Consider the following 21278-nt stretch of genomic DNA (forward strand, 5'->3'; position numbering starts at 1 on the left):
GAGAACTACAGTGGTCCAGCAGAGATAGGGGCTGAAAAAGAGTAATCTTGAAAAGGAAGTGAGGAAAGAAATATTTATGGTTCTTACCTTCCAGAACACTTTGGCCAGAGATGTGGAATAGCAACCAACTTGAAAGGAGTGTCAGGAGTTTCCTGCTTCCTCCTGCTTAGAATTTATAGCATAATCACAATTTCTATATTCCTGAAATATGACAGATTGATCTTGCTGTATATTTAAAACAAATATCACCAAACTGAAGCATGCTTATATAGGGTCTGTTCTTTAGGTAAATGGTCAAGTAACATGGTCATCCACTTAAAACTTGAAAAACAAAAATTGAAAAGAATGGTGGAAACAAGAAACCTGGAAATAAAGGCTGGTTTACTTCTTCAGTTTTTAATTCTGTCTGATCTGTCATTCTGGTCTCTCCTCTCCTCCCCCCATTTATCTATCAATGGGATCTCTAGCACTTTTACTCACTTTTATTTAATTACAAAAGCAGTCCAGATCCCTTAGCCTGGGATTTAAGACCCTCCCAGTCTGGCTTCAAAATTTTTCCAACCTTATCTTTTTCTGCTTTCCTTCTGAACCCCATATTCTAAACAAACTGAAATATTTCTACCTTCATCTAACTTTCTAATTCCTACCCTTACTTCAAGACCCCTCTCAAATGCCATCTCTTTCGTGAATCTTCCCTGATCATTACACCATTTATAGGGAATCATACCTATTATTATAGCTATTTCCAGCCCCACATAGACTCTTTTAAAAATGATGTGCCTTCCTTCAAACCATGTTTGAGTGCCTACTGTGGTCAAGGCACAGTACTGGTTGTTATCAATCAGTGCTAGTTAATGGATAGGTAAAATGAGTAAATTCACAGAGTGTCTATAGAGCCTGGCACATAAAAGGTTCTCAAATATTTTTCAAATGAAGAAAAATAACAAAACAATGAAAATAAAATACAGATTATATATTTTGGAGAGTTTTTATATACTTAGAGTGATGAAAGAAAACTTCCTGGATGAAATGTCATTTGAACTAGACCTTGAAGGATAAAGAGAATTTGGAGTTGGCCAGGAAAAAGGTGGAGGTAAGGGGAGTAGACATTTCAGGGAAAGGCAAAAACATGAACACAGAAATGGAAAATTGTGTGACATGAATGGAGAACAATTAGGCTGGTTAGATGGAGCACAAATATATGAAAGGGCATAGAGAGAAATTAAATTGGGAAAAACAGGTGGAGGCTAAGTTATAGGGCCCCTTGATTGACTGCCTCAGTCCTTCTTTTGTTGTGTATTTACTAAGACTGTTTCATTCTCTATCTACTACCTCCTAAGACATAACTATAGTTTAATCTTGGCCCAATCATATCGAGTTTTGTGTGTTCATCTTAAAATTCATGACTAAGCCATATCATCATGTGTCATATCCCACCTCAGAAATCTTCAGCATTTGTCATCTCGATTTATTTATTTGTTCTTTGAATTCTTGGTCTAAATTTGTGGTTTGGGTACCTTCCATTATTGGAATTTCTCCAGAGAAGGAATTTCTCCTCTACAATGAGAGAAGTACCTCCTATTCATAATAAATTCTATTTTTTTTCCCCTTAGTCTCTGAATTTGAAAATGGGTCCAGAGTTTCTTAGTGTTTGAGTCTTCAAGTTGTATTCCTTTTTCAGGGATGTCTAAGAGATCTTGCAGTTCCATTCTACTAAATGATAGGTAGTGGACAAAATACCAGTACTGTCCCTTAAGGGATCATATTCAGTGTTTTCCAAAGTGTATTCTGAAGAATACTTGTCCTGTCAAAGACTAGTCTCTTGAGAGGATCATAGACAAAAGGCTTGCTTATAACAATAAGTGTCATTTATTGAGCACTTATTTTGTGCATTTTAAATCTATTTTATCCTTTAATTAAAAGTTTCACGGGGCCGGCCGGTGGCGCACTGCTACAGTGCGCTGCTTGGGAGTGTGGCGGCCCTCCCGCCGAGGGTTCGGATCCCACATACAGACCGGTTCCCGCTCACTGGCTGAGTGAGGTGCGGGCGCGGCACCGAGGGTTGCGATCCCGTTGCTGGTCCTGGTCCGGTACGGGTGCAACACTGAGGGTTGCAATCCGTTGCCAGACACGAAAAAAGACAAAAAGGAAAAAAAAAAAATAAGTTTCACAGCCAAAAACATTTGGGAAACAGTGATATAGTAAGGTTCTGAAAAGTCTTACAGTATATAAATTTGTGTAATATTGTTTAATCCAGAATTTTATGTAACCTGCATTGGGGATGACACTTGTGCATATTTCTGTGGAATGAGTATTCCGTGAAGCTCACTCAAAGAATAGGCTTATTCCCAGGAAAAACTTAGGTAACCTGAACTTTTATGTGTGCTTTCCTCTCAAGAGTCTTAGTAATCAGCATGCCAGTAACAACATCCTTGTCCTAGTACCATGGAGCTGAAAATACACATTTATGTCGACATTGGACAAAATCATCTGGCTGGGGTACAAGACTGTCTGGGCTGTGAACCTGGAAGTTAAAATAACTGAATGTAGGGCCGAACCCGTGGCTCAGTTGGGAGAGTGCGGCGCTGGGAGCGCAGTGGTGCTGGGAGTGCTGAGGCCGCAGGTTCGGATCCTATATAGGGATGGCCGGTGCGCTCACTGGCTGAGGACGACACCAAGCCACCAAGCCAAGGGTTCCGATCCCCTTACCAGTCACACACACACACACACACACAAAAAAGTGAATGTAGTGCTAGTTTCATTGCTAAATCTTTTTTTTTTTTTTTTTAAGCTTTTCTAACTGCTAATTTTGTTTCTGGGTCTAAGAAGAGTATGGGTCATTTCTTAATGCATTGAAAATGGGCAGAATGAATTTGGAGAGAAGAGAGTGGTCAATCACTTACTAGTAAAAATGCACTTTGTCCAGGAGCTTGTCAGGAAGCTGTGACTGGTGGCCAGTAGCCTGGAGGACTGAAAGCCTCACAGGTGCACCACATGATTGTTGTGTAAAGAAAATATAGACTCTGGGTCAGGTAAACCTGGATTTCAGTCCTGAGATGACTTTACTCTTCTGATCCTCCTTATCTCTAAAGTGGGGATAATTTTTAGACCATTCAGTTGTGGTAAGGTTTAAGTGTGGCTGTGAGTAAAATGCCTAGCACGATGGTGCAGTCTAAGTGTTCAAAAGTGCTAGAAGCTTCTTTCTTTCAAAAGGGAATCAGCTGTCATGTTTATGCTTTCTACCTGATGTGGAAGCATCAGCAGTGATGATGAATACTAGGTAATTCTCATCACTGAGTGGGTCACCTGGTGATATCAGAAATTCATACTGATTAAAGAAGACACAACAATCACAACTATTCCTTGAACTAGTTAAGACAAGTGAACAGATATGATGTTGATGGGAGGAGGGGGAGAGAGAGGGAAGAAAATGAGGAATTGGTAAAGGGACACGAAAATCAACTACATCGTATATTGATACATTTTAAAAAATTATTGTTATTGCTAATTAAAAAAAAGTTTTTAAAAACTTTTAAAAAATTTTATACTGATTAAGCCCAAGCCTTGGGGCACCCACTGGTGACCAAACACACTGTATTCCATGCCCTTGGAAAGTGGCTTTCAGCAGAGTGAAGAGAGTGTGGTCTGAGAGCTGTAGAAGGGCAGCTGCGGGGCATCTTGTGGCACCAGTGTTTGCCCTTCAGGAAAACCTTTGTTTACTCACCAAACCTGCACAGAGCACTCACTGGGCTGGGCAATTGGGATCCACACAGATATATAGTCTCAGCCTTAGAGGACCCTAGAGTCCAATAGTGGGAAATATACATGTGCCTAGTAAGTGAACCAAGGAGCCACAGGTGCTCTGACAGAAGTGTTGTAGAGAGTAGCTGTGATGAGGGCAGTGCTCAAAGGGCAGAATGGTCAGATGTTTCCAACGCAGTCAGGAATGCCTTTAGAGAAAAGGCATTGATAAGGTGTTGACTTGAGTCTTCTGGTTATAACATTTGGTTGATAATAATGACTTTTTTTTTTTTTTTTAAAGATGACCGGTAAGGGGATCCCAACCCTTGACTTGGTGTTGTCAGCACCACGCTCAGCCAGTGAGGGAACCGGCCATCCCTATATGGGATCCGAACCCGGGGCCTTGGTGTTATCAGCACCGCACTCTCCCGAGTGAGCCACGGGCCGGCCCAATAATGACTTTATTAAATCAAGCATAGTGCAAGGATATACATAACCATTTTCGTGGTGCAGTTTATGCATACTCTATAAGGGGACTTGAAAAAGTTCATGGAAAGATTCATATTATCTTTTAATTCTATTTTTCCATGAACTTTTAAAGGTACCCTTGTATTTCCACACTGGGTGCCCGTGTGAAACAGTTCACAGAGTGCTTTGCTTGAATTATTCATCAGTGACTGAAAGTCTCAAAGAGTCTGTAAAACCTGTGGTTTCCTTGCATCTAGTAGGCTCTGCAGCTGGCGCAGGTGGCGGGGATTTTCTTTTTGAACCTTGACTTTTCTAAATGTAATGGTGGGCTTGGAACCATCCTGGGAGGGAATGAGAGAATTTCCCAGGGTTGGGCTCCCTGTCTAGGAAGAATCCTGGCTATTTTGATGAGGTTCTCTGGGGCCTATTTGTATCTGAGGAATGAGACGAATAGTCTGAGTGTGAGAGTTAACAGCTTTTTGGCTTGAGGCCTGATGGAATCCTGACTGGAGGCCCCAGAGCTACTGGATTCAGAAGTCTTATCAAAGCCAAAGACTCTGATCAGCTTTAGGTCCCAGAAGATACAAGGAGGACATCCCCTTTTCCTCTCTATTGGGTGGAGAACAGCGCTTGAGAATAATAGGTAGCATATAAACTCCTGGCAGTTGGCTGACCTATTTGCTAGGGAGCTATGTGGTAAAAATTAGGTCAAAATGAGAATACCAAGTATGAATGTCCTTTGAAGATTCCAAACCACAATTATTGCTGTCGTGGTTGTTAGCTTTGGTGGTTAATAATAAAACAATCTCTTATACCATGAAAGATAGAGATGCCTCACAAACCGCAACTAGTTTATTTCTGATTCTGCTGGGGCACTCCAGTCATTCTGTGAGGTCTGTAATGCTTAAAATAGAATTGCTGACAGCTGGGGTGTGTCTGAGTTCATTACCACTACAACTGAGCTGTTGCAGCTGTATGACAGTGGATCTAGGTTTAGCTGACTCATCCTGGCTATAGGGATGAGCTGGGATGCTGCTGCTTGTTGGGGAGAGCAGTCCTGATGGTTCTGCAGCTTTGTTTTCTGGTTCATGTAGACTGAAAGGATTGTAGGATTAGGGAGAGAAAAATGGAGACTTCTCCCTAAAGAGCTTGAGTAGGAGTTTGAAGGGTACTGAAAACAGGAAAAAGGAAATCAGAGAGAGAGATGGAGGGTAGGAAAGGAGAGTATCTGAGCTCTGAGCCATGTGATTTGTGGGAAAGAAAACAAATGGCTAGAAGGAAGCCTTCAGTCAGGTTGTTTCTTGAGCTGGCCACCACATGGCTCTGAACGGTTTGGTTGCTTTTTGGAGCTGTCTTGAGATGAACAGATGAAACCGAAGGCACTATGCTGTTCATGTGCATGTGCTGTTCATGTGCTGGATGTAAGCTAAAGAGGTAACCAGACAGGGATGAAATATAGGGTGAGATATTCAAAATCAGCTCAAGACAACATTATGTATTAGTAGATGAACATCTAAATACTAAAATGTGGTCTAAACAGAATTCTAGAGCTGTTGGGAGGCTTGGTCATGTTCTGAAACTCGAAGCCCTGAGTATTGTGTTAAAATCTGTTCTTATGAAAACTGTTTTCTGTTATCCTATAATTAAAGGTACAACAGAAATGCATTTTATGTTTAATTTTAACTTGAAGCCTTTTGTAAATTTTCAATGATTTTTTTTTTTTTTTTAGAAAATGATGTTATCATATTGCTTTCTGCCTAAAGAAGTGGCCCATAATGCATTTCTTAATTTTTTTTCTATGATTTGCACTTCGCCTAATCTTATTTCTATTAATGATCTTTAGTTTTAAGTAGGATGAAACTTTAGTTTTTATGTAGAACTATAATTAGATATTTTATTCTTTACTCATAGTAAAATTTTAACATTTTTACAGTTTAGTGGATTTATTTTCAATTCTTTGAGTGACTAGTAATATTTAAATTTATTGTACTCTTACCATTTAATTTCTATAGAAACACCCATTTCAGAGCAATAGCGGGAAATATGTGAGAAAAAGGCCTGGGTTGGAGTGAAGTTTCTGCAACATTTTGTTCTATTAGTCACTGTCTTAATTATGCCATATTTTGATACAATTAAGAGTAAGATAAAATAGGGTAGTATTCTCCAAAGTGTGGATATTAATATATGTTATGCAAAAAAGAAAAAAAATTACATGGAAATAATTTTAGAAAGGCTGTGTTAAACAACATTGAATAGATTTCTTGCCTGTAGAATTTCTTAGAGCCTTTAATTAAATGCACCAATGGGTACTGTGACACTCCAAGAAGAAGATAATCTGTAGTGTTTCTCAAACAATGCTTATCTGGCAGATCAACCCAAGGGACCTGCATTCCATAGAACACACTTTGGGAAACCTTGAAAACGAAAATTAGTACTTTCACTACTAACTGTTGATATTAGTAATGTTACATTCTTTTAGATTTCTTGACGTCTGATGTTAAAGTCACTGTATGACTAAATTAGTATATTTATTCCAGCAAGCTTTGTTTGTTTTTTGCCTTTATCCTTAAAAAGATTTTGCTTTTGGAGATAAGCAGATTACTGATTCAGAAGTTAAGAATTTAGGGCCGGCCCGTGGCTCACTTGGGAGAGTCCGGTGCTGATAACACCAAGGCCCCGGGTTCGGATCCCATATAGGGATGGCCGGTTCGCTCACTGGTTGAGCGTGGTGCTGACAACACCAAGTCAAGGGTTAAGATCCCCTTACCGGTCATCTTTTTTAAAAAAAAAAAAAGAAGTTAAGAATTTAGAAGAAAAATAATTCGACCAAAGTAGGTTTCATAATCCTCACGAGAGCGTCCATAGGAATACATGCTTTAAAGAGAAACCAAAGAAAAACCATTTTTGTATTTTCTCTCATAAGTTCTTAGGGAACAAAACGTTCCATTGTGAGCTGTGTTAACTTAACCCTTCAAGCCAAAGATCATAGACTGGGACCCATGGGGTAGATTTGATCTGCAAATAGTTTTGTTTAGCCTAAACAATGATTTTAACATTGCATTAGTTCTAAAATTTTAGAATCTTGAAGTTTCACATAAAAATCTGAATTTCTAACTACTTTTGAAAAATGGAAAAGTCTGACAAAACATTTACAAATGGTATCTCCTTGCTGGAGCTGAGAAGTACCTGCTCCCTTCAGAAGGACTGGTTTGCTCCAGGTGTCTCTGACTGCCTACTAACAATTGTCCTGGTGGTTTAACACATTTATGCTATTCATCTGGCTCTTCAGGCATTTAACTTTGTGTGACCCCTGATGTAAGGACATGGCCTGGCCAAAGGGGTGGTGCCTCCCAAATGATACTGCACCACTTCTTCCTAGAGTCACCTTTACAAGCAAATGTGGTCAGGTTGCTTCAGGAAGGAGTGCTAGAATCGTGTCAGGCTAATTTAAGGGAATCTTCACTGTTTCTGGGTGATGTCCCTATACTTGTCCTCAGGATGTTGAAGCTTTTACTACCCAGAGTATAGCCTATTTGACAACATACTGGAAGAGTTGCTTCTCTCTCTCTCTCTCTCTCTCACACACACACACACACACACACGCACACACACTCACACACACACTCTCTCTCTCTCTCACACACACACACACACACACAGTTATCCCTATGCAGTCATCCCTCAGTATTCTAAGGGGTTTCACACACACACTCTCTCTCTCTCACACACACACACACACACACACAGTTATCCCTATGCAGTCATCCCTCAGTATTCTAAGGGGTTGGGGAGATTGGTTCCAGGACTCTCTCAGACAAGTCCCTTCGTAGTATTTGCGTATAACCTACAGGCATCCTCCAGTATACTTTAAATAATCTGTAGATTACCTATAATACTTAATACAATGTAAGTGATGTGTAAACATCATTATACTGTATTGTGTTTTTTTCTTTTTTTATATGGAATGATTCACAAATTTGTGTGTCATCCTTGCACAGGAGCCTCACTAATCTTCTCTGTATTGTTCCAATTTTAGCATATGTGCTGCCAAATCACAACTGTATTGTTTTTTATGTGTATTGTTTTTTATTGTTGTTATTTATTGTTTATTTATTTTCCCCTGAATATTTTCAATCTGTGCTTGGTCAAAGCTGTAGATTCAGAACCTGTGGGTACAGAGGACTGACTATATACGAAAATTTGTATTTCCAGGGCATATTTATATTGAATTAGGACAGAGCTAATTTCATCCATTCTCAAAATAATTATCAAAGAAACAAAGATAATTAAAAAGCTGTTCTTTTATTTATACTCTACTCCTTTCCACAAAATACTTAAGTCAGCTTATAAAGTCTGGTATTATAATAAAGCAGAGAAACACATACAGGTATATAAAAAATAGGACCAGAAAATATATCCAAAGAATAAGTTCAGAAAGATAGAAAGTGATCAAGCCCTGGGATCTGAAAATAAACCTAAGAAGATGGAGAAATGTGCCTTGTATGAGAATGGGCTTATATTTCAGAGAGAAACCAGAGTGTGAATGGAACTTCTCAGTACAAACAGTACCACAGTATTACTTTGTGCTTAGTGTGTAGAGTGTGCTGATGTTGGCCTATATTGACATTTCTCTCATTCTGCAAAGTTGCCAGCTCTGAGCAGCTGTTTTCTGGTGGCAGCTGGGAAATGTAGGTTTTGTGAATAGGGTTAATCAGTACCGTGTCCTGAGCCATCTTCCTGTATTTTTACCTAATCCAAGAATAGGGTAAAGGAATGGGCTGTGTGATGTGATTAAGCAAGGGGGAGGATGGGAGAAGGCAATAATGAAAGCTCTCAGCAGGAAGGTTTGAGATCTGCTGCAGAGTTTTTTTGAGCAACAGTAACCTACAGCTATTACAGAAGACTGCGTTTTCCGGACTTCTGATTAAATGAAAACAGACCACTGTGGATACTACACAGGAATTGTTTTCATTTTTGAAAGAAAGCGATCCATGACCAAATTAATTAACATAAAGTGATTGGAATTAGCTTACCAGGTCCCGAAGCTGCCTTAACTGCTTTGTTAGGAATGAGACTAGAAGAGAGGGTTTTGCGTAGAAAACATGTCCTTTTTTTTTTTTTAATTGGTGACATTAGCATCTATTCTTACAGTATCAGGAAGTTATCATGTTTTTAATTAAAAATTAGTAATGGGCCCTCACGAAGGTGTTTAAAAGTGGTGCTTTATGGTAGTAAATCTACCTCTGTGGTAAATGTCAACAATTTAGTTAAACAGATCATATTTTATAAGGAAAGAACTGGGTTTTTTTCATGCAGTAAAGGTGGAGCACATGTGTGAATATTAACAGAATTGTAAACAAGTCCAAGTTTTCAGGATCTAGAGAAGAAATGGAGATTTTTGTTGCTTCTGGCTAACTGGTAAGGACAACAGTGTCAATAAAAAGCAAAAAGTTAAGTGGGGGTAAATTTTGTAGCAATCTTAAGGAATATGTAGACTGTTTTTAATTGAGAAATGCCAATTTTGGGGTCTATTCAAGGCATTTTGAAAGTGTAATTGGCAGAGATGCTAACTTTTCAAGTGGGAGTACTCTTGGGTATAAACCAAGCCACATAAGAAATGATCTTGTGTTTCCTTGCATTAAGTGTTGATGCTTGAGCAATGGGAAAAATGAAGAATTCTCTTGATACTAAGGAAATGAAAATTCAACTGTTTTGTTTCCTATCTTAGTTTGCTGGGGGTGGTGGTGGTGCAGTAGAAGGATGTTCCTTAAGGACAGTTAAAGGATTCCCCTTCTGCACCCAGTCCTGGCCTCCTGCCTGACTGGTTGGTTTTCAGGCAGTGTGAAAATCACCTTTTAATGTGGGAGGGTTTTTGTGTTTGTATTTTTTAAAGCTACTCTTTGGTAATTCTGTCATGATTAAAAGGAATATGTTTTAAGGTTAAGATTATGATGACATACCTCATTTTTAACTGTATGATAAAATAGTACAAACTATGGTCATGAAGTCAGAGTCCCAATGAAGAGAAATTGCCAAATAGAAATTTGGCATAGAGGTTTCTTTTTGTACTCTTTAAAAATTTGCTTCAATTTCTAGGCTTGCCTTTATTCAACCATTCTCATTTAGGAAAATCAGATAAGTCAAAAGTAGATAACTTTCTACTTGCATCATTTTGTTATCTCTGGTAATTCTGTGCTAATTTGCCAAGTGTTAATCTGTGTTAAAGCATATTGCTGAAAGAAAAATGTTTTAACTTGGGTAATGAGAGTTAAAAAGCCAGACATATAGATAATTTTTAGAAAATGTTCATAATATTCCTGTCACCTTCCTTTAGATGGGGTCTTAAAATGCTAACTGATGTACTGTGACAGGTTTTAAACAATCTGTCATGTGTTAAATGAATCTGTTTCAAAATGTAGAATCTTGTCTCTAAGAGACTGCCTTTAAAAAAACCATAGGTGGTTTCTATAAGTTTCATGGTATATGTCTACAGTGTTGAGAATAGTATTTGTAAGTAGATTCCCCAAGAGCTCTATTGAAAGTCACTTAATGCAGATTACATTAACTAATTAAATGGATTTTGTTCAGGTCTTGTATGTTGTAAAATGCACAAATCAGTAGGTTTGTCTTTAGTCATCTTATTCTCATTTGAGGTTGATGGAAATGGAGTAAGGACCAAGTAAACAACTTTTTTTCAGGTGCAAATTCGACCGTGGAACCTAAGTGACAGTGACTTTGTAATGGATGGTTCTCAGCCTTTGGACCCCAGAAAAACTATCTTTGTTGGGGGAGTTCCACGACCCCTTCGAGCTGGTGAGTGGAAAAAGTAACACCACAACAACAAAACCAATAACAACAAAATCCCCAATGCATTTCATCTTAAATATTTTCTAGATTTTTATTCAACTGTACACAATCTCCAAAAAGAAGGCTTTCATGTCATTTTCATGGAGCTTTTTCAGGATTAAATGTTTTCTCCTAAAATGTTCTATTTTCTTTTTGTACACATAATGGTTCATTAAACCATTATGTTGAAAGGATGAATTCTATTTAGTGCTTTCCTATCTAACTACATTTAAAAAAAAATAATACATTTGGCAATGTGTGTTCTTATGCCAGTTAACATTGTAATGTGCAACAAAAAAAGGAAGTAACCCCATCAGAAATCTGTCCAGTGCAGCTGTGTGTCCACTCTGTGATGAGCCAAACCATTGCTGGAAATTGTGCTCTGGGAATCAAATTGAACTCTTCCCAAGTGAGATAGGTTTCTATTTTTTCTTACAGACTTTGAGAAATGAATTATAATTTGGGCATCTTTATTATGACTTTTAAAAAGCTTCCCTGTTTTTTAAAAGTTCCTTTCCAATTATGAAATAATTGTGCTGCTGAGATTGAGTAGAATCATAATTGATTGGAGAGTTTGAAGTGATGCTGAATCGACGACTTCAGTATTTGAGTCCAAAGACAAATCCAATCAGCTGTGCATCAGTGTTACTGACAGTGGAATATAATGAGATTATTTCTAAGAACTGTGTTTTTAAAGCACTTAGAATAATTGAGTTTATTTTTAAAAAGTAAGACAAAAAAATAAGATTACCATTGCCACTGCAGTTGCGCAAGTACACTACCTCTGTGTTATTTGTAAGCAAGTAGACTTAGTTCTATCTAAAAAATAAAACAAAAAGCAAACATCATGAAAGTCAAGTTTTAAAAACAGAATTATAAAGTGTAACCTAAAGCTATTTGGCTGTATGACTTTGATGACTTCTTAATTCTGAAATTTCTTCAACGTTTCTAACATATCTATTCAAATCCCAACTCCAACCTACACCTAAAAGATAACTGTAGACCTATGTAAAGGTATGTTTATAATTCCATTTTGAAGGACTTTTAAACATATTAATTATGACTATGGAATGTGTAATATTACACTATTTCAGAAAGTCAAATGTCATTGGGTTATTTTCATCCTAATGGAAAACTGTACCAAAATAAAGAAAGAAGACAAAGCAACAGAGATGCTTCTCCTTTATCTGCTGTCAGAGAATAAAGTGTAGGAAGGTCTAACTCAGACATAAACAGCATTACCAGATGAGGGCGTATGCAGCCCTTTATTTCTAAACTGCTTGTACTTTAAAAAAAATTGTGGGTGGGGGTATTGTGGAATATTTCTGACCTTTCTAGCTGGTGTTATGTTTAGGAGTAGAGAGAGGGAAATATCCTCTGGTATTCTTTTAACAACGTAGATGTTCTACAAATGGACATTTATTGCTAGTATTCTGGCTATTCCCTTTTGCAACTAACTACAAGCACAAATTAGTTTTAATATTCTTGCCCCTCTTCTTTTTTCCCAGATAGGAATCTGAAAAGATATTTTGAGTCTGTATTATTCACCCTTTATTATTCCTGTTTTAATGATTTGGAAGGGTAGGTAAGGGCCTTTGTATCATTTTCCTTCTATAAATTCTTCGAAGGTTTATTTTTCACACTTGCTCTATGATCACACTGATACTGCAAGAAAGGAGCCCCAGAACAAAAAATTGTATTCTTTAACGTTCTGTGTCTGCAATATGCTTCAAATTTTAGAAATAGACAAGAATTATATCTAGTCAGAAATGGGATTTTGTGTTCTCTGCCTAGATAGTACATCTTTCATTAAGTCCTGAAGTTCTGTTTGTTTTTTAAAAAACTAAGCTAAAATTTTTTGGTTTAAAATTGTTTTGTTTTTGCAGTTATGTAAGTAGTAATCTAAAATTACTTGGTCTAATGAAAACGTTCCCCCCATGCCAACACTTCCCATAAATGTAGCTAACTTCTAGGTGGCTAAATAATCTATACTAGTGTTTTAGAATTTTACTAAGTCCATAAGTTATACTAATGTTTTACAATTTTAATTTAATCCCAAGGCTTCCAGAGTAGAGGCCATGTAATCTAGAAAAAAAGAGTTAACATCTACAGCTTTAATCCATGGGCATAAAATTGTGTTTCTTTGGAACACACTGAGCTTTGTGGACTGGTATATGCCTTGGAATAGAAGACTATTTTTAAAAGAATTCCTTTTGATTTTGCTAAGCAATCTTAAATACAATACAGTGCAGTTCATGTGAACAATAAACATTTATTGAGTATCCACTGTGTTACTGGCACTGAGCAAGTGTGTGTCATTCCAAACTGAATGAACATCCCACTATCGTGTTAGACAGCCATCATATATAGAAAGTCAAAGATTTAAGAACAGAAGAAAACAAGAAATGTGTTAATACAATGCTAACTCATAATTAATTGGAAGCTAAATTATATTCCTTAACATGATTCTCAAATTTGGTTTTGAAATACTTCAGGCATTTTTTTTTATTACTTCCAAGGTGTATTGTAATTATGGAATTCTGAAAAGTCTTAAAACTATTTCAGGGAGTATATACAGAATGATCCTGGACTCGATGTGGGTGGCAGTAATCAACAGGTGAGATTTTTTAGGTGTCCGGATGGATTTTTCACCTTATCCTGGGCCAAAAATTTTTCTTTAATACTTCATAGTGACTGAAATCTTGTCACTCAAGTGTTATTACTTTGGATCTTGTGAGGTCATTTATCTTTAATATTTCCCCATTGTAAGGCAGGGACCATTATCACTAATAGTTGTTCTAAATAAATCCTTATCCCTACAAACATAAATATACAAACACCTCTAAAAGAAACATGTTAACATGTTTTAAGTAGTATTATCCCAACTGAGTTTAGGTTGCTCTTTCTGGTCCTTTGACAAGCCTTCTTTTTTAAAATTCAGGTTGGAAAAATTAACCTGAAAATGGGAAAATATCAGTGGAAAGTTTAGATGAGCTTTCCCATTGCCTGACTGTGGGTTTCTCTAGGTCAAACAACACATTCCTACTGTTTCTTGTCCCTTCCATCACTCCCATCAGCGACAGTAGCAAGCCAAAGATGGCTTGCCTGAAGTCTCATGGTGTTTCTCACGTCTTGTTTTCTTTCTACTCCCTACCTCACCCCACCCCAAAAAGGCTGTAGGTAGGCTCACCATGCCACCATGTGGCTAAAGCTTGCATATTCTTCAGAGAGTCAGTATAGGGAAATGGGCATTTTGTCTGGTTCTCCACCTTCTACTACCTGGAAGTACAACATCATATTTCCACTCTTCATTCAGATAATATGAGCAATGCGTCTTCCTGAATCTCCATACAGAAATAGCCCTGTTGCATATCCCTGTGGCATTAAGACCTCTTCAGAATGCACGCCTCTTCACTTGGCCGGAAATAGGTGCCAGGCTTGGGGGTTATGATGAGACCATCAGGAAAAAGTGAAGAATGAAGTGTCTGGTCCCAATACTCTCCTCCAGTTTATTCACATGAGTATTTCTCAGACCCCAACTTCTTGACTTAGGCATATGATTTGAGGACTGCCTCAGTGACCAGGTTTTGGGATCCATCCTCTCCCAACCGTGATCAAGCTTGAAAAACTCCCAGTCCTTCTCTCTTATTAGAGGCATGTGAGTTGTTCTTCCACTTTATAATTTCCTTCTGACAGTTTATCAGACTAGGCCTTGCAGAACAAATCAGTCTTGAGAGATTGCTCATCTGAGCCCCTGAAGCCTACTTTGGGTCTCCTGTCTTTCCTAACTATTGCTCTGATAATTCTTTCCTTTCTTTCTTGTTCTCCCCTACTAATATTCTGTGATGCATCCTGAAATTTCCTTCTCTAACTTCCCTTCCCTACTCTGACTGTTATGCAGATGGCTTTTCTGTAGGGGGTAAAAACTTTTAAGGTAAATATTCAGTGATATGTGGCATATATTTAGAGAACATACATCCTGACTTTTTCTAAGATCATTTATTTCAGACATTCTTTACAAACTTTATGGTAGTTCACATGTATAGGAATCACATCCTGATTTGTGATTTAGGAAATAGGAGTATTGTAACCATATCCTTTCTTTTTGTTCTGTGAAGTGGTAGCAGGCAGAAATCATCCTATATTAAGTTTCTCAACAGTGGATTTTTTCTCCTCAAGTCCCAAGTTCAGTATGAGTTGTCCTAGATAAACTACAGATTTGGCATACTGACTTGATAACTGAATTGGGGCTAAGAATTTTCTAATGTTAGTGTGTGTTTTGTTCTCCCACCCCCCAAAAAGCAAACCCTCACCCACAGCTGATGTCAAACTTTGCTATTATCAGTGGCAGGTTGAGTAACGTTAGCATAAAGCCAAAGTAAGACTGGGATGAACTGGTGCTTATCAAGCAGAAACTAGACCAACATAATGTTAAACAAAGATTTATGAGTAGGGGGGAAGACTACTCCTGGACAAAACTAAACATTTGAGTACACTGTGCTGAGCAGTATTCTCAGAGCTCTCATGTCTGTTTAATCCTCATGATAACCCTGTGCAGTTGTAAGTGATAGACTGTATTTTAGAGATGAGGAAGTAGAGTTCAGATGGAATAATTGGTCTAAGACCACAATAAGTAAAAAGCCCAAGATTCATACTTAAATCTACAGATTTCCAAGTTCGGGGATCTTTGCACAGAATGAAGCTACAAGCTGAGGTTTGAGATGTTAGTAACAGTCAACTTGGTACCAGTTTGATTTAATCAAGTACTCTGTCTGTCTGATTTAGCTGGCTGTTAATACCATCTATTTGAAAATATTTTTACCTTCTTAATATCTGATGCAGAGTGGAAGCTTATGAGTACCTTTCTTCCACTTGAGATATGTGAACTGCTCTTGCAAACCAACTTGGCAATCATGCTGAACTATAGAAAGTCCACCATCAAGTTAAATCTCCCTTTCTTGCAGAAATCCAGACCTCTTTTTTTTTTTATCCTGAGGTGCCTTATGCCTCTTTCCTGTCTGTTTCTCCCCTGTGAGGTACTTCAAAAAGTTCATGGGAAGATTTGTATTATCTTTTAATTCTATAAGAGTACTTCAAAAAAAGTTCATGGAAAAATAGAATTGAAAGATAAGACAAATCTTTCCACGAACTTTTTGAAGTACTCTCGTATTTCCAAAGAGAAGAAATGTGGCTTCTAGATACACAGTATAAAATCTGTAAAGATGAATGAGTTGATTATTTCCCTTGGAAATCCTCATTCCTGCTCTGTCTCACTTGGCTCTCTCAGATTTAGCCATTGCCTTAGGGCTGGCTTTGAATGTAATTAAATAATAGGAACAGGACCCTGAGGTGAAGCAGGGTGGGGGGTCATCATGGTTTCCTCTCTGATGAACTAAGGTCCCTTTCAGATCTCTCTGAAGAATCAGGAGCACATCCAAGGAACCATCGTTGAGGTTTAGATTCAATCTGAGAGACATAGTCACCACAACCCAGAGGAATTCGTGGGTCTACTGTGTGCTCCACACAGCTGCAGTGTTCTTGTTTCCCTCTCCAGTCTGTGACACCATGAAGCTTATCACAAGAGCCAGCATGTGGATTAGACTCATATAGTAGTGTTGCTGCTACCATGGAAGTTGTTCATGAGACGACTTTTGTCTTAGGAGCACAGAGCATCTTGTCCAAAGTACAGTATACCCTGGACATAGCTACCAGACCCACTAATTTTCCACCTATGTGGTGACCAGACTGACCCTGTGAACACCGGATGAGAAGGGGGGAAAAAGTCATTTTGGAGAGTCCTGACATCCTTGTAGACTCTCTGCCTGCTGTCACTTCTCTGTGAACTCCAGAATCCTTCACCTGTACGCCCTGCTCTTGTACCCTTATCTTCCTTGGGTTAAATGTTAAGAACATGCTCCTGAGAGGTACTCTGTCCCTGCCTCTACAGAGGATGATTTAGAATGAGGATTCACTATCATTGACTTAGTACGTGGCTTTACTACATTCTCCGATTAAGACACATGCTTGATCAAGGGGTCAGATTTTATGAGCAGGGTTGAAATCACAAGGTACAGATGAACCCATGAAATTTTCGGTTGGCTCTTGCCAGACCTTTACTGCTTTTACTCTATTTTTCTCTCCTCCCTCCAGGTGGTCAAATTGATAGTCCCTCTTTCTATCACCACTTCCCTCCCATCAGAAGAAGAAAACTTGTATGGGACTATCCCATATGAATAATGATACTCACTCTAAATAAGTTTTAAAAACCTAGTCTCTGAAAGTAGTCATACATTTATATATCTTCTATATAAAAAAGAACAATCTCAGATTGGAAATTTATAGGACTTCAGGAAGGCTTGCTCTGTGTTTCTGGTAGTCACCTATGTTAATAGTAGATGAATTAAATTAGTTATTTTTGTATGCTGTTTTTAAAGCATTAAAATTATTGACAAAAGTGGTTACTTATTGAAAAAGTAGTTATTTTTCTCAATAATTAGAAACTCTGTTTGATACTTAGGTGACATCCCTGTGGTGTTTGAGTCTAATAGCAGTTCAGCCTGCAGGAAGTGTGCTGAGTGAAGACTTACTGGTTGAGTAAAAGACCAAATACAAACAGCAGTTGTTTGACTATTATTTACTTCTCTTTAAAGATGATCATAGTATTAGACTTTCTGTAGTTAAAGTGTAGATTAGGATTAGGGTAGAGAGAGAGAGATGGGAAATCTTCAATGTCTCCTCCAAAAAACTCTTTCTTTAGTCATCTTGGTTTCTTCTAGCTTCTCAACAAATTGCCCTTCACTCGAGTGAGACCTTATTGGCTCAAATGTCTACAGACTTTTTGGTGGCCAAGAAAATGACTATATATAAGCTCACAAATGGAAACGATTTATTTATAATTAGTTTTCCTAAAAGCGTAAGTGGGTGAGGGTTTCTGCTTCTTATCAAAAGTACTTAACTCCCAGCAACAGCAGTCATGATCTAATCTTTGGCACATGAGGATGATTTTCCAGCAGACAGATTCACAAAGTCATAGAATGTACTTGTGGAGGCACCTTCTCTGGCATCAAAGGATCACTAAGATTCCTTTGGAGACTGCTACAGAGTAAAGAACTTGTGGTTCCAGTAACTCTTCTCCTCAGCTGGAGCTTCAAGCTTACAACTGGTATGCTTTCTTTCTAAATCAGACGCTTTCTTGAGTCCTTCCTATGGTGGAAGACAAGTGTTCCTTTGCCGGCATTCTTTTCCTGGCCACTCACCAGGCTTAGAGAGTGTTCCCTATCTTATTCCATTCCAGAGGAAGCCTGGTCTTTGGAAAACTAGTATTTAATTTTCAGAGTCCTGTGGTAACTTATTTATTAAGCCCATTCAACCAGTAAGGGAAGTTCATTAATGACTTCAATTAACAATTAATGCTGACTTCATTTTCTTGGTCTCTGTTACTGGAATAACATTAGCCATATGAGAAGATCCTCAAACCATCAGAGATTGTTGAGATGAAGTGTTACAAAACCCCAGGACTCTGATATTCAGGGTGTGTACATCATTCTTGTTGCATCTGAATGAATGTGATTTCTGGATCCTGCCCCGAGACTGCAGTCAGAGTCCACTTAGCTCTAATGAGCAGTGCTCCCTTGTCTAATATGACTCAATAATTCTGACCATAATGATAATTAAGATGGCTTTAAATGCACTTTATCTTTAGTAGCACTTACTCTTGGGCTTAGTTATTGCTAGCTTGTTTTCTCACCTTCTGAAAATTTCCTCTTGGTTGCAGTTCATTCTTCCTATTAAAAATAGGCACTTAGAAAACAATCACCAATATTAGGCAGTCTGTTATGGAAAGAAGTTTTGAAGAAGTTAGATAGAAAGATAGCCTTTCTGACATGTCAACAGTTTTTCTTACGGCCTCAGCAGTTTTGTATTACAAGAACTTGGCTTTCTTTCTGTTTGTAGAAATCTGTTGGGGTTCTTACTTCATTCAGCCCCTTCAGCCCTTGTATCTACTCAAAACTCTTCCCCCACTCCACCTGGTTGTAGTGCTTTCCTTTTCCCCAGATATTGATTCCCATGGAGCTCTACTGTGTGATAGTCTTTTCACATTAGCTGTGGCCCAGGTTATTTTCTATCTTCCCCGCCTTCTCCTTTCCAAATACCATATTTAGGTGTTTGAAGGAAACAGGTTCTTGGGTCATTCACAGGGATAGGGCTGAGTCTATTGGACTTATACTATGTGAGTGGCCTGAAAGAAATGGTCATGCCTGGAGGAGGTGCTGTCCAGTATCAAGTAAACAATTACGTAAGGCAATCTGGGATGCAGGTAAGTGCTACATGTCTCTCCATGGTATCTTTATGGTGGGGATCATTTTAGTATATCAGGCCTTTGGCATGGTCCAATTTCCATATGCCTTCTCTAAAAGCGTTTTGTAAATATACCAATTTAAAGGCATATTTAGAAGAAACATGGCAAGGAGTACAGACCAGACCTTTGGATGTATAGCAAGGTGCAGGATGGGTATGTTTTTATTGCTTGTGTAGCAGCTTAGAGCTTGCACATTGTCAGTGCTCAGTAAATGTTCATTGCTGCTATTACTATTACTAGTATTATTATTTAGAATTCAATGTGAGAGGTTAGTGTGGAAATTTCTCAGTTGAGATAGAATATATATATATGTTTGATTGTAAAGATTTACTTTAAGGCTGGAAACATATTGTCTGTATTTAAAACAAGGAGTTAATCCTTTCTGTAGCTTAGTATTAATATAGCAGTGTGACATTAGTAATTGCTTTTGGTCTTAGAGGTCAGTAAGTAGGACTGTTTCTTATTAGCTTGTTAGGGCATCATGAAATGCTTTGCCTATCCAGGGTTCATTCCAGTGGATTAAGCAGTTAGAAATTAGAACAGGATTACTGACAAATCATTCCTTCTATACTATTGCTAAAGTTCTGATTATATAAATTTTTATATGTATGTGTATCAATTCTTCATTTTTTTTCCATTTCATTTTTAAATATCCTATGAGGAGCTCCCTATTTGAGTTGTAAGACTGGTGTGGACATTCTTCATGATACTTAACATGGGTTTTCCTTTTTTTAATTTCACTGCATGATCTTTAAATAATTCGTCTTTCTTCTGGGCAAGAGTACCTTCCAAACATTTATACATATCCATGTTTATTTTCTTGCAGTTGAATTGGCAATGATCATGGACCGTTTGTATGGTGGTGTCTGCTATGCTGGCATTGATACGGATCCAGAGCTGAAGTACCCCAAAGGTGCTGGCCGTGTGGCATTCTCCAATCAACAGAGTTACATTGCAGCCATCAGCGCTCGCTTTGTGCAGCTCCAACACAATGACATTGACAAACGGGTAAGCATCTCAGGGTGGAAATTGCTATGGGAAAGAAATGAAGTTTGTTCTGTGGACCCCTGGGAAGAAAAGTACGTTGTGATCATAAGTGAGCCGCTCTACCTTGCCTGGCATAAGTCCATGAGTCCATCTAGGCTGCCTGAAAAAGAGAGCACCCTTGATATTTAAGGCATTAATGAACCTTCTTTTTTTTTTTTTTTCAGAGTGATGTTACACTTAATGAAAATAACCCTACAGAATTTAGAATACCAAACCAGTGCTTTTCAAAAGATGGTGCTAACAGTGCATTAACAAAGGTTGAGGGCTGGTGACATGTTTGACCTACACAGTGTTCTTCAAACAAACTTGAGTTAACATGTAAATGTTCAGGAGTATACATAAAATGTTGAATTTCTTGTCTCTTTAAAGTAATTATTCTTTATGCCCCTTGTCCAATCTCTCCCCATCTCCCTCTTCCTCCCCCTCCTCTAATTACCCTAGATTTCTTCTCTCCTTCTGAAAGAATAATGGTTGTTACTCTGTTGATTTGTTGCCTAGATGATCTGTCCAATGCTGAGAGGGGGGATCAGGTCCCCCAATATTATCATAGAACAGATGCTTCTTCTGTCACTCTGAAATGGGCTTTGTGGAGAGAGACATCCTCGTCTTTTCTTTGTCTCTGCTGTGACTCTCCTTGTGTCAATGCATTCCAATGGCTGGTGGACCATCTGCATGGTGGTAGTGGCATCTAGCTGCTTTCACAGTGGCCATGGTTATTGTGGTGGCTGTGGTGGGCCACCCACATGGAGGTGATGTTTTTGGCATGCTCCTTGGTGCTGGCAGTGTGGCTGGTTGTGGGAGGGGGGTCCAGTTCGCT

The 21278-nt window shown here is 38.3% G+C and overlaps 1 protein-coding gene across 1 annotated transcript in view; it reads left to right on the forward strand.

The window, feature by feature from the left end:
- The window catches only part of CPEB3 (cytoplasmic polyadenylation element binding protein 3), a 126265-nt gene extending 105675 nt beyond the window's left edge, over window positions 1–20590 (forward strand). Inside the window, exons 9-10 of the mRNA XM_008581608.1 lie at window positions 10908–11022; window positions 20241–20590. Coding sequence (XP_008579830.1) covers window positions 10908–11022; window positions 20241–20590 — 465 coding nt within the window. The remainder of the gene's footprint in view (window positions 1–10907; window positions 11023–20240) is intronic.
- The last annotated feature ends 688 nt before the right edge of the window (window positions 20591–21278 follow it).

Source organism: Galeopterus variegatus, unplaced genomic scaffold (assembly GCF_000696425.1).
Source record: "Galeopterus variegatus unplaced genomic scaffold, G_variegatus-3.0.2 Scaffold2402, whole genome shotgun sequence".
Lineage (NCBI taxonomy): Eukaryota > Metazoa > Chordata > Mammalia > Dermoptera > Cynocephalidae > Galeopterus > Galeopterus variegatus.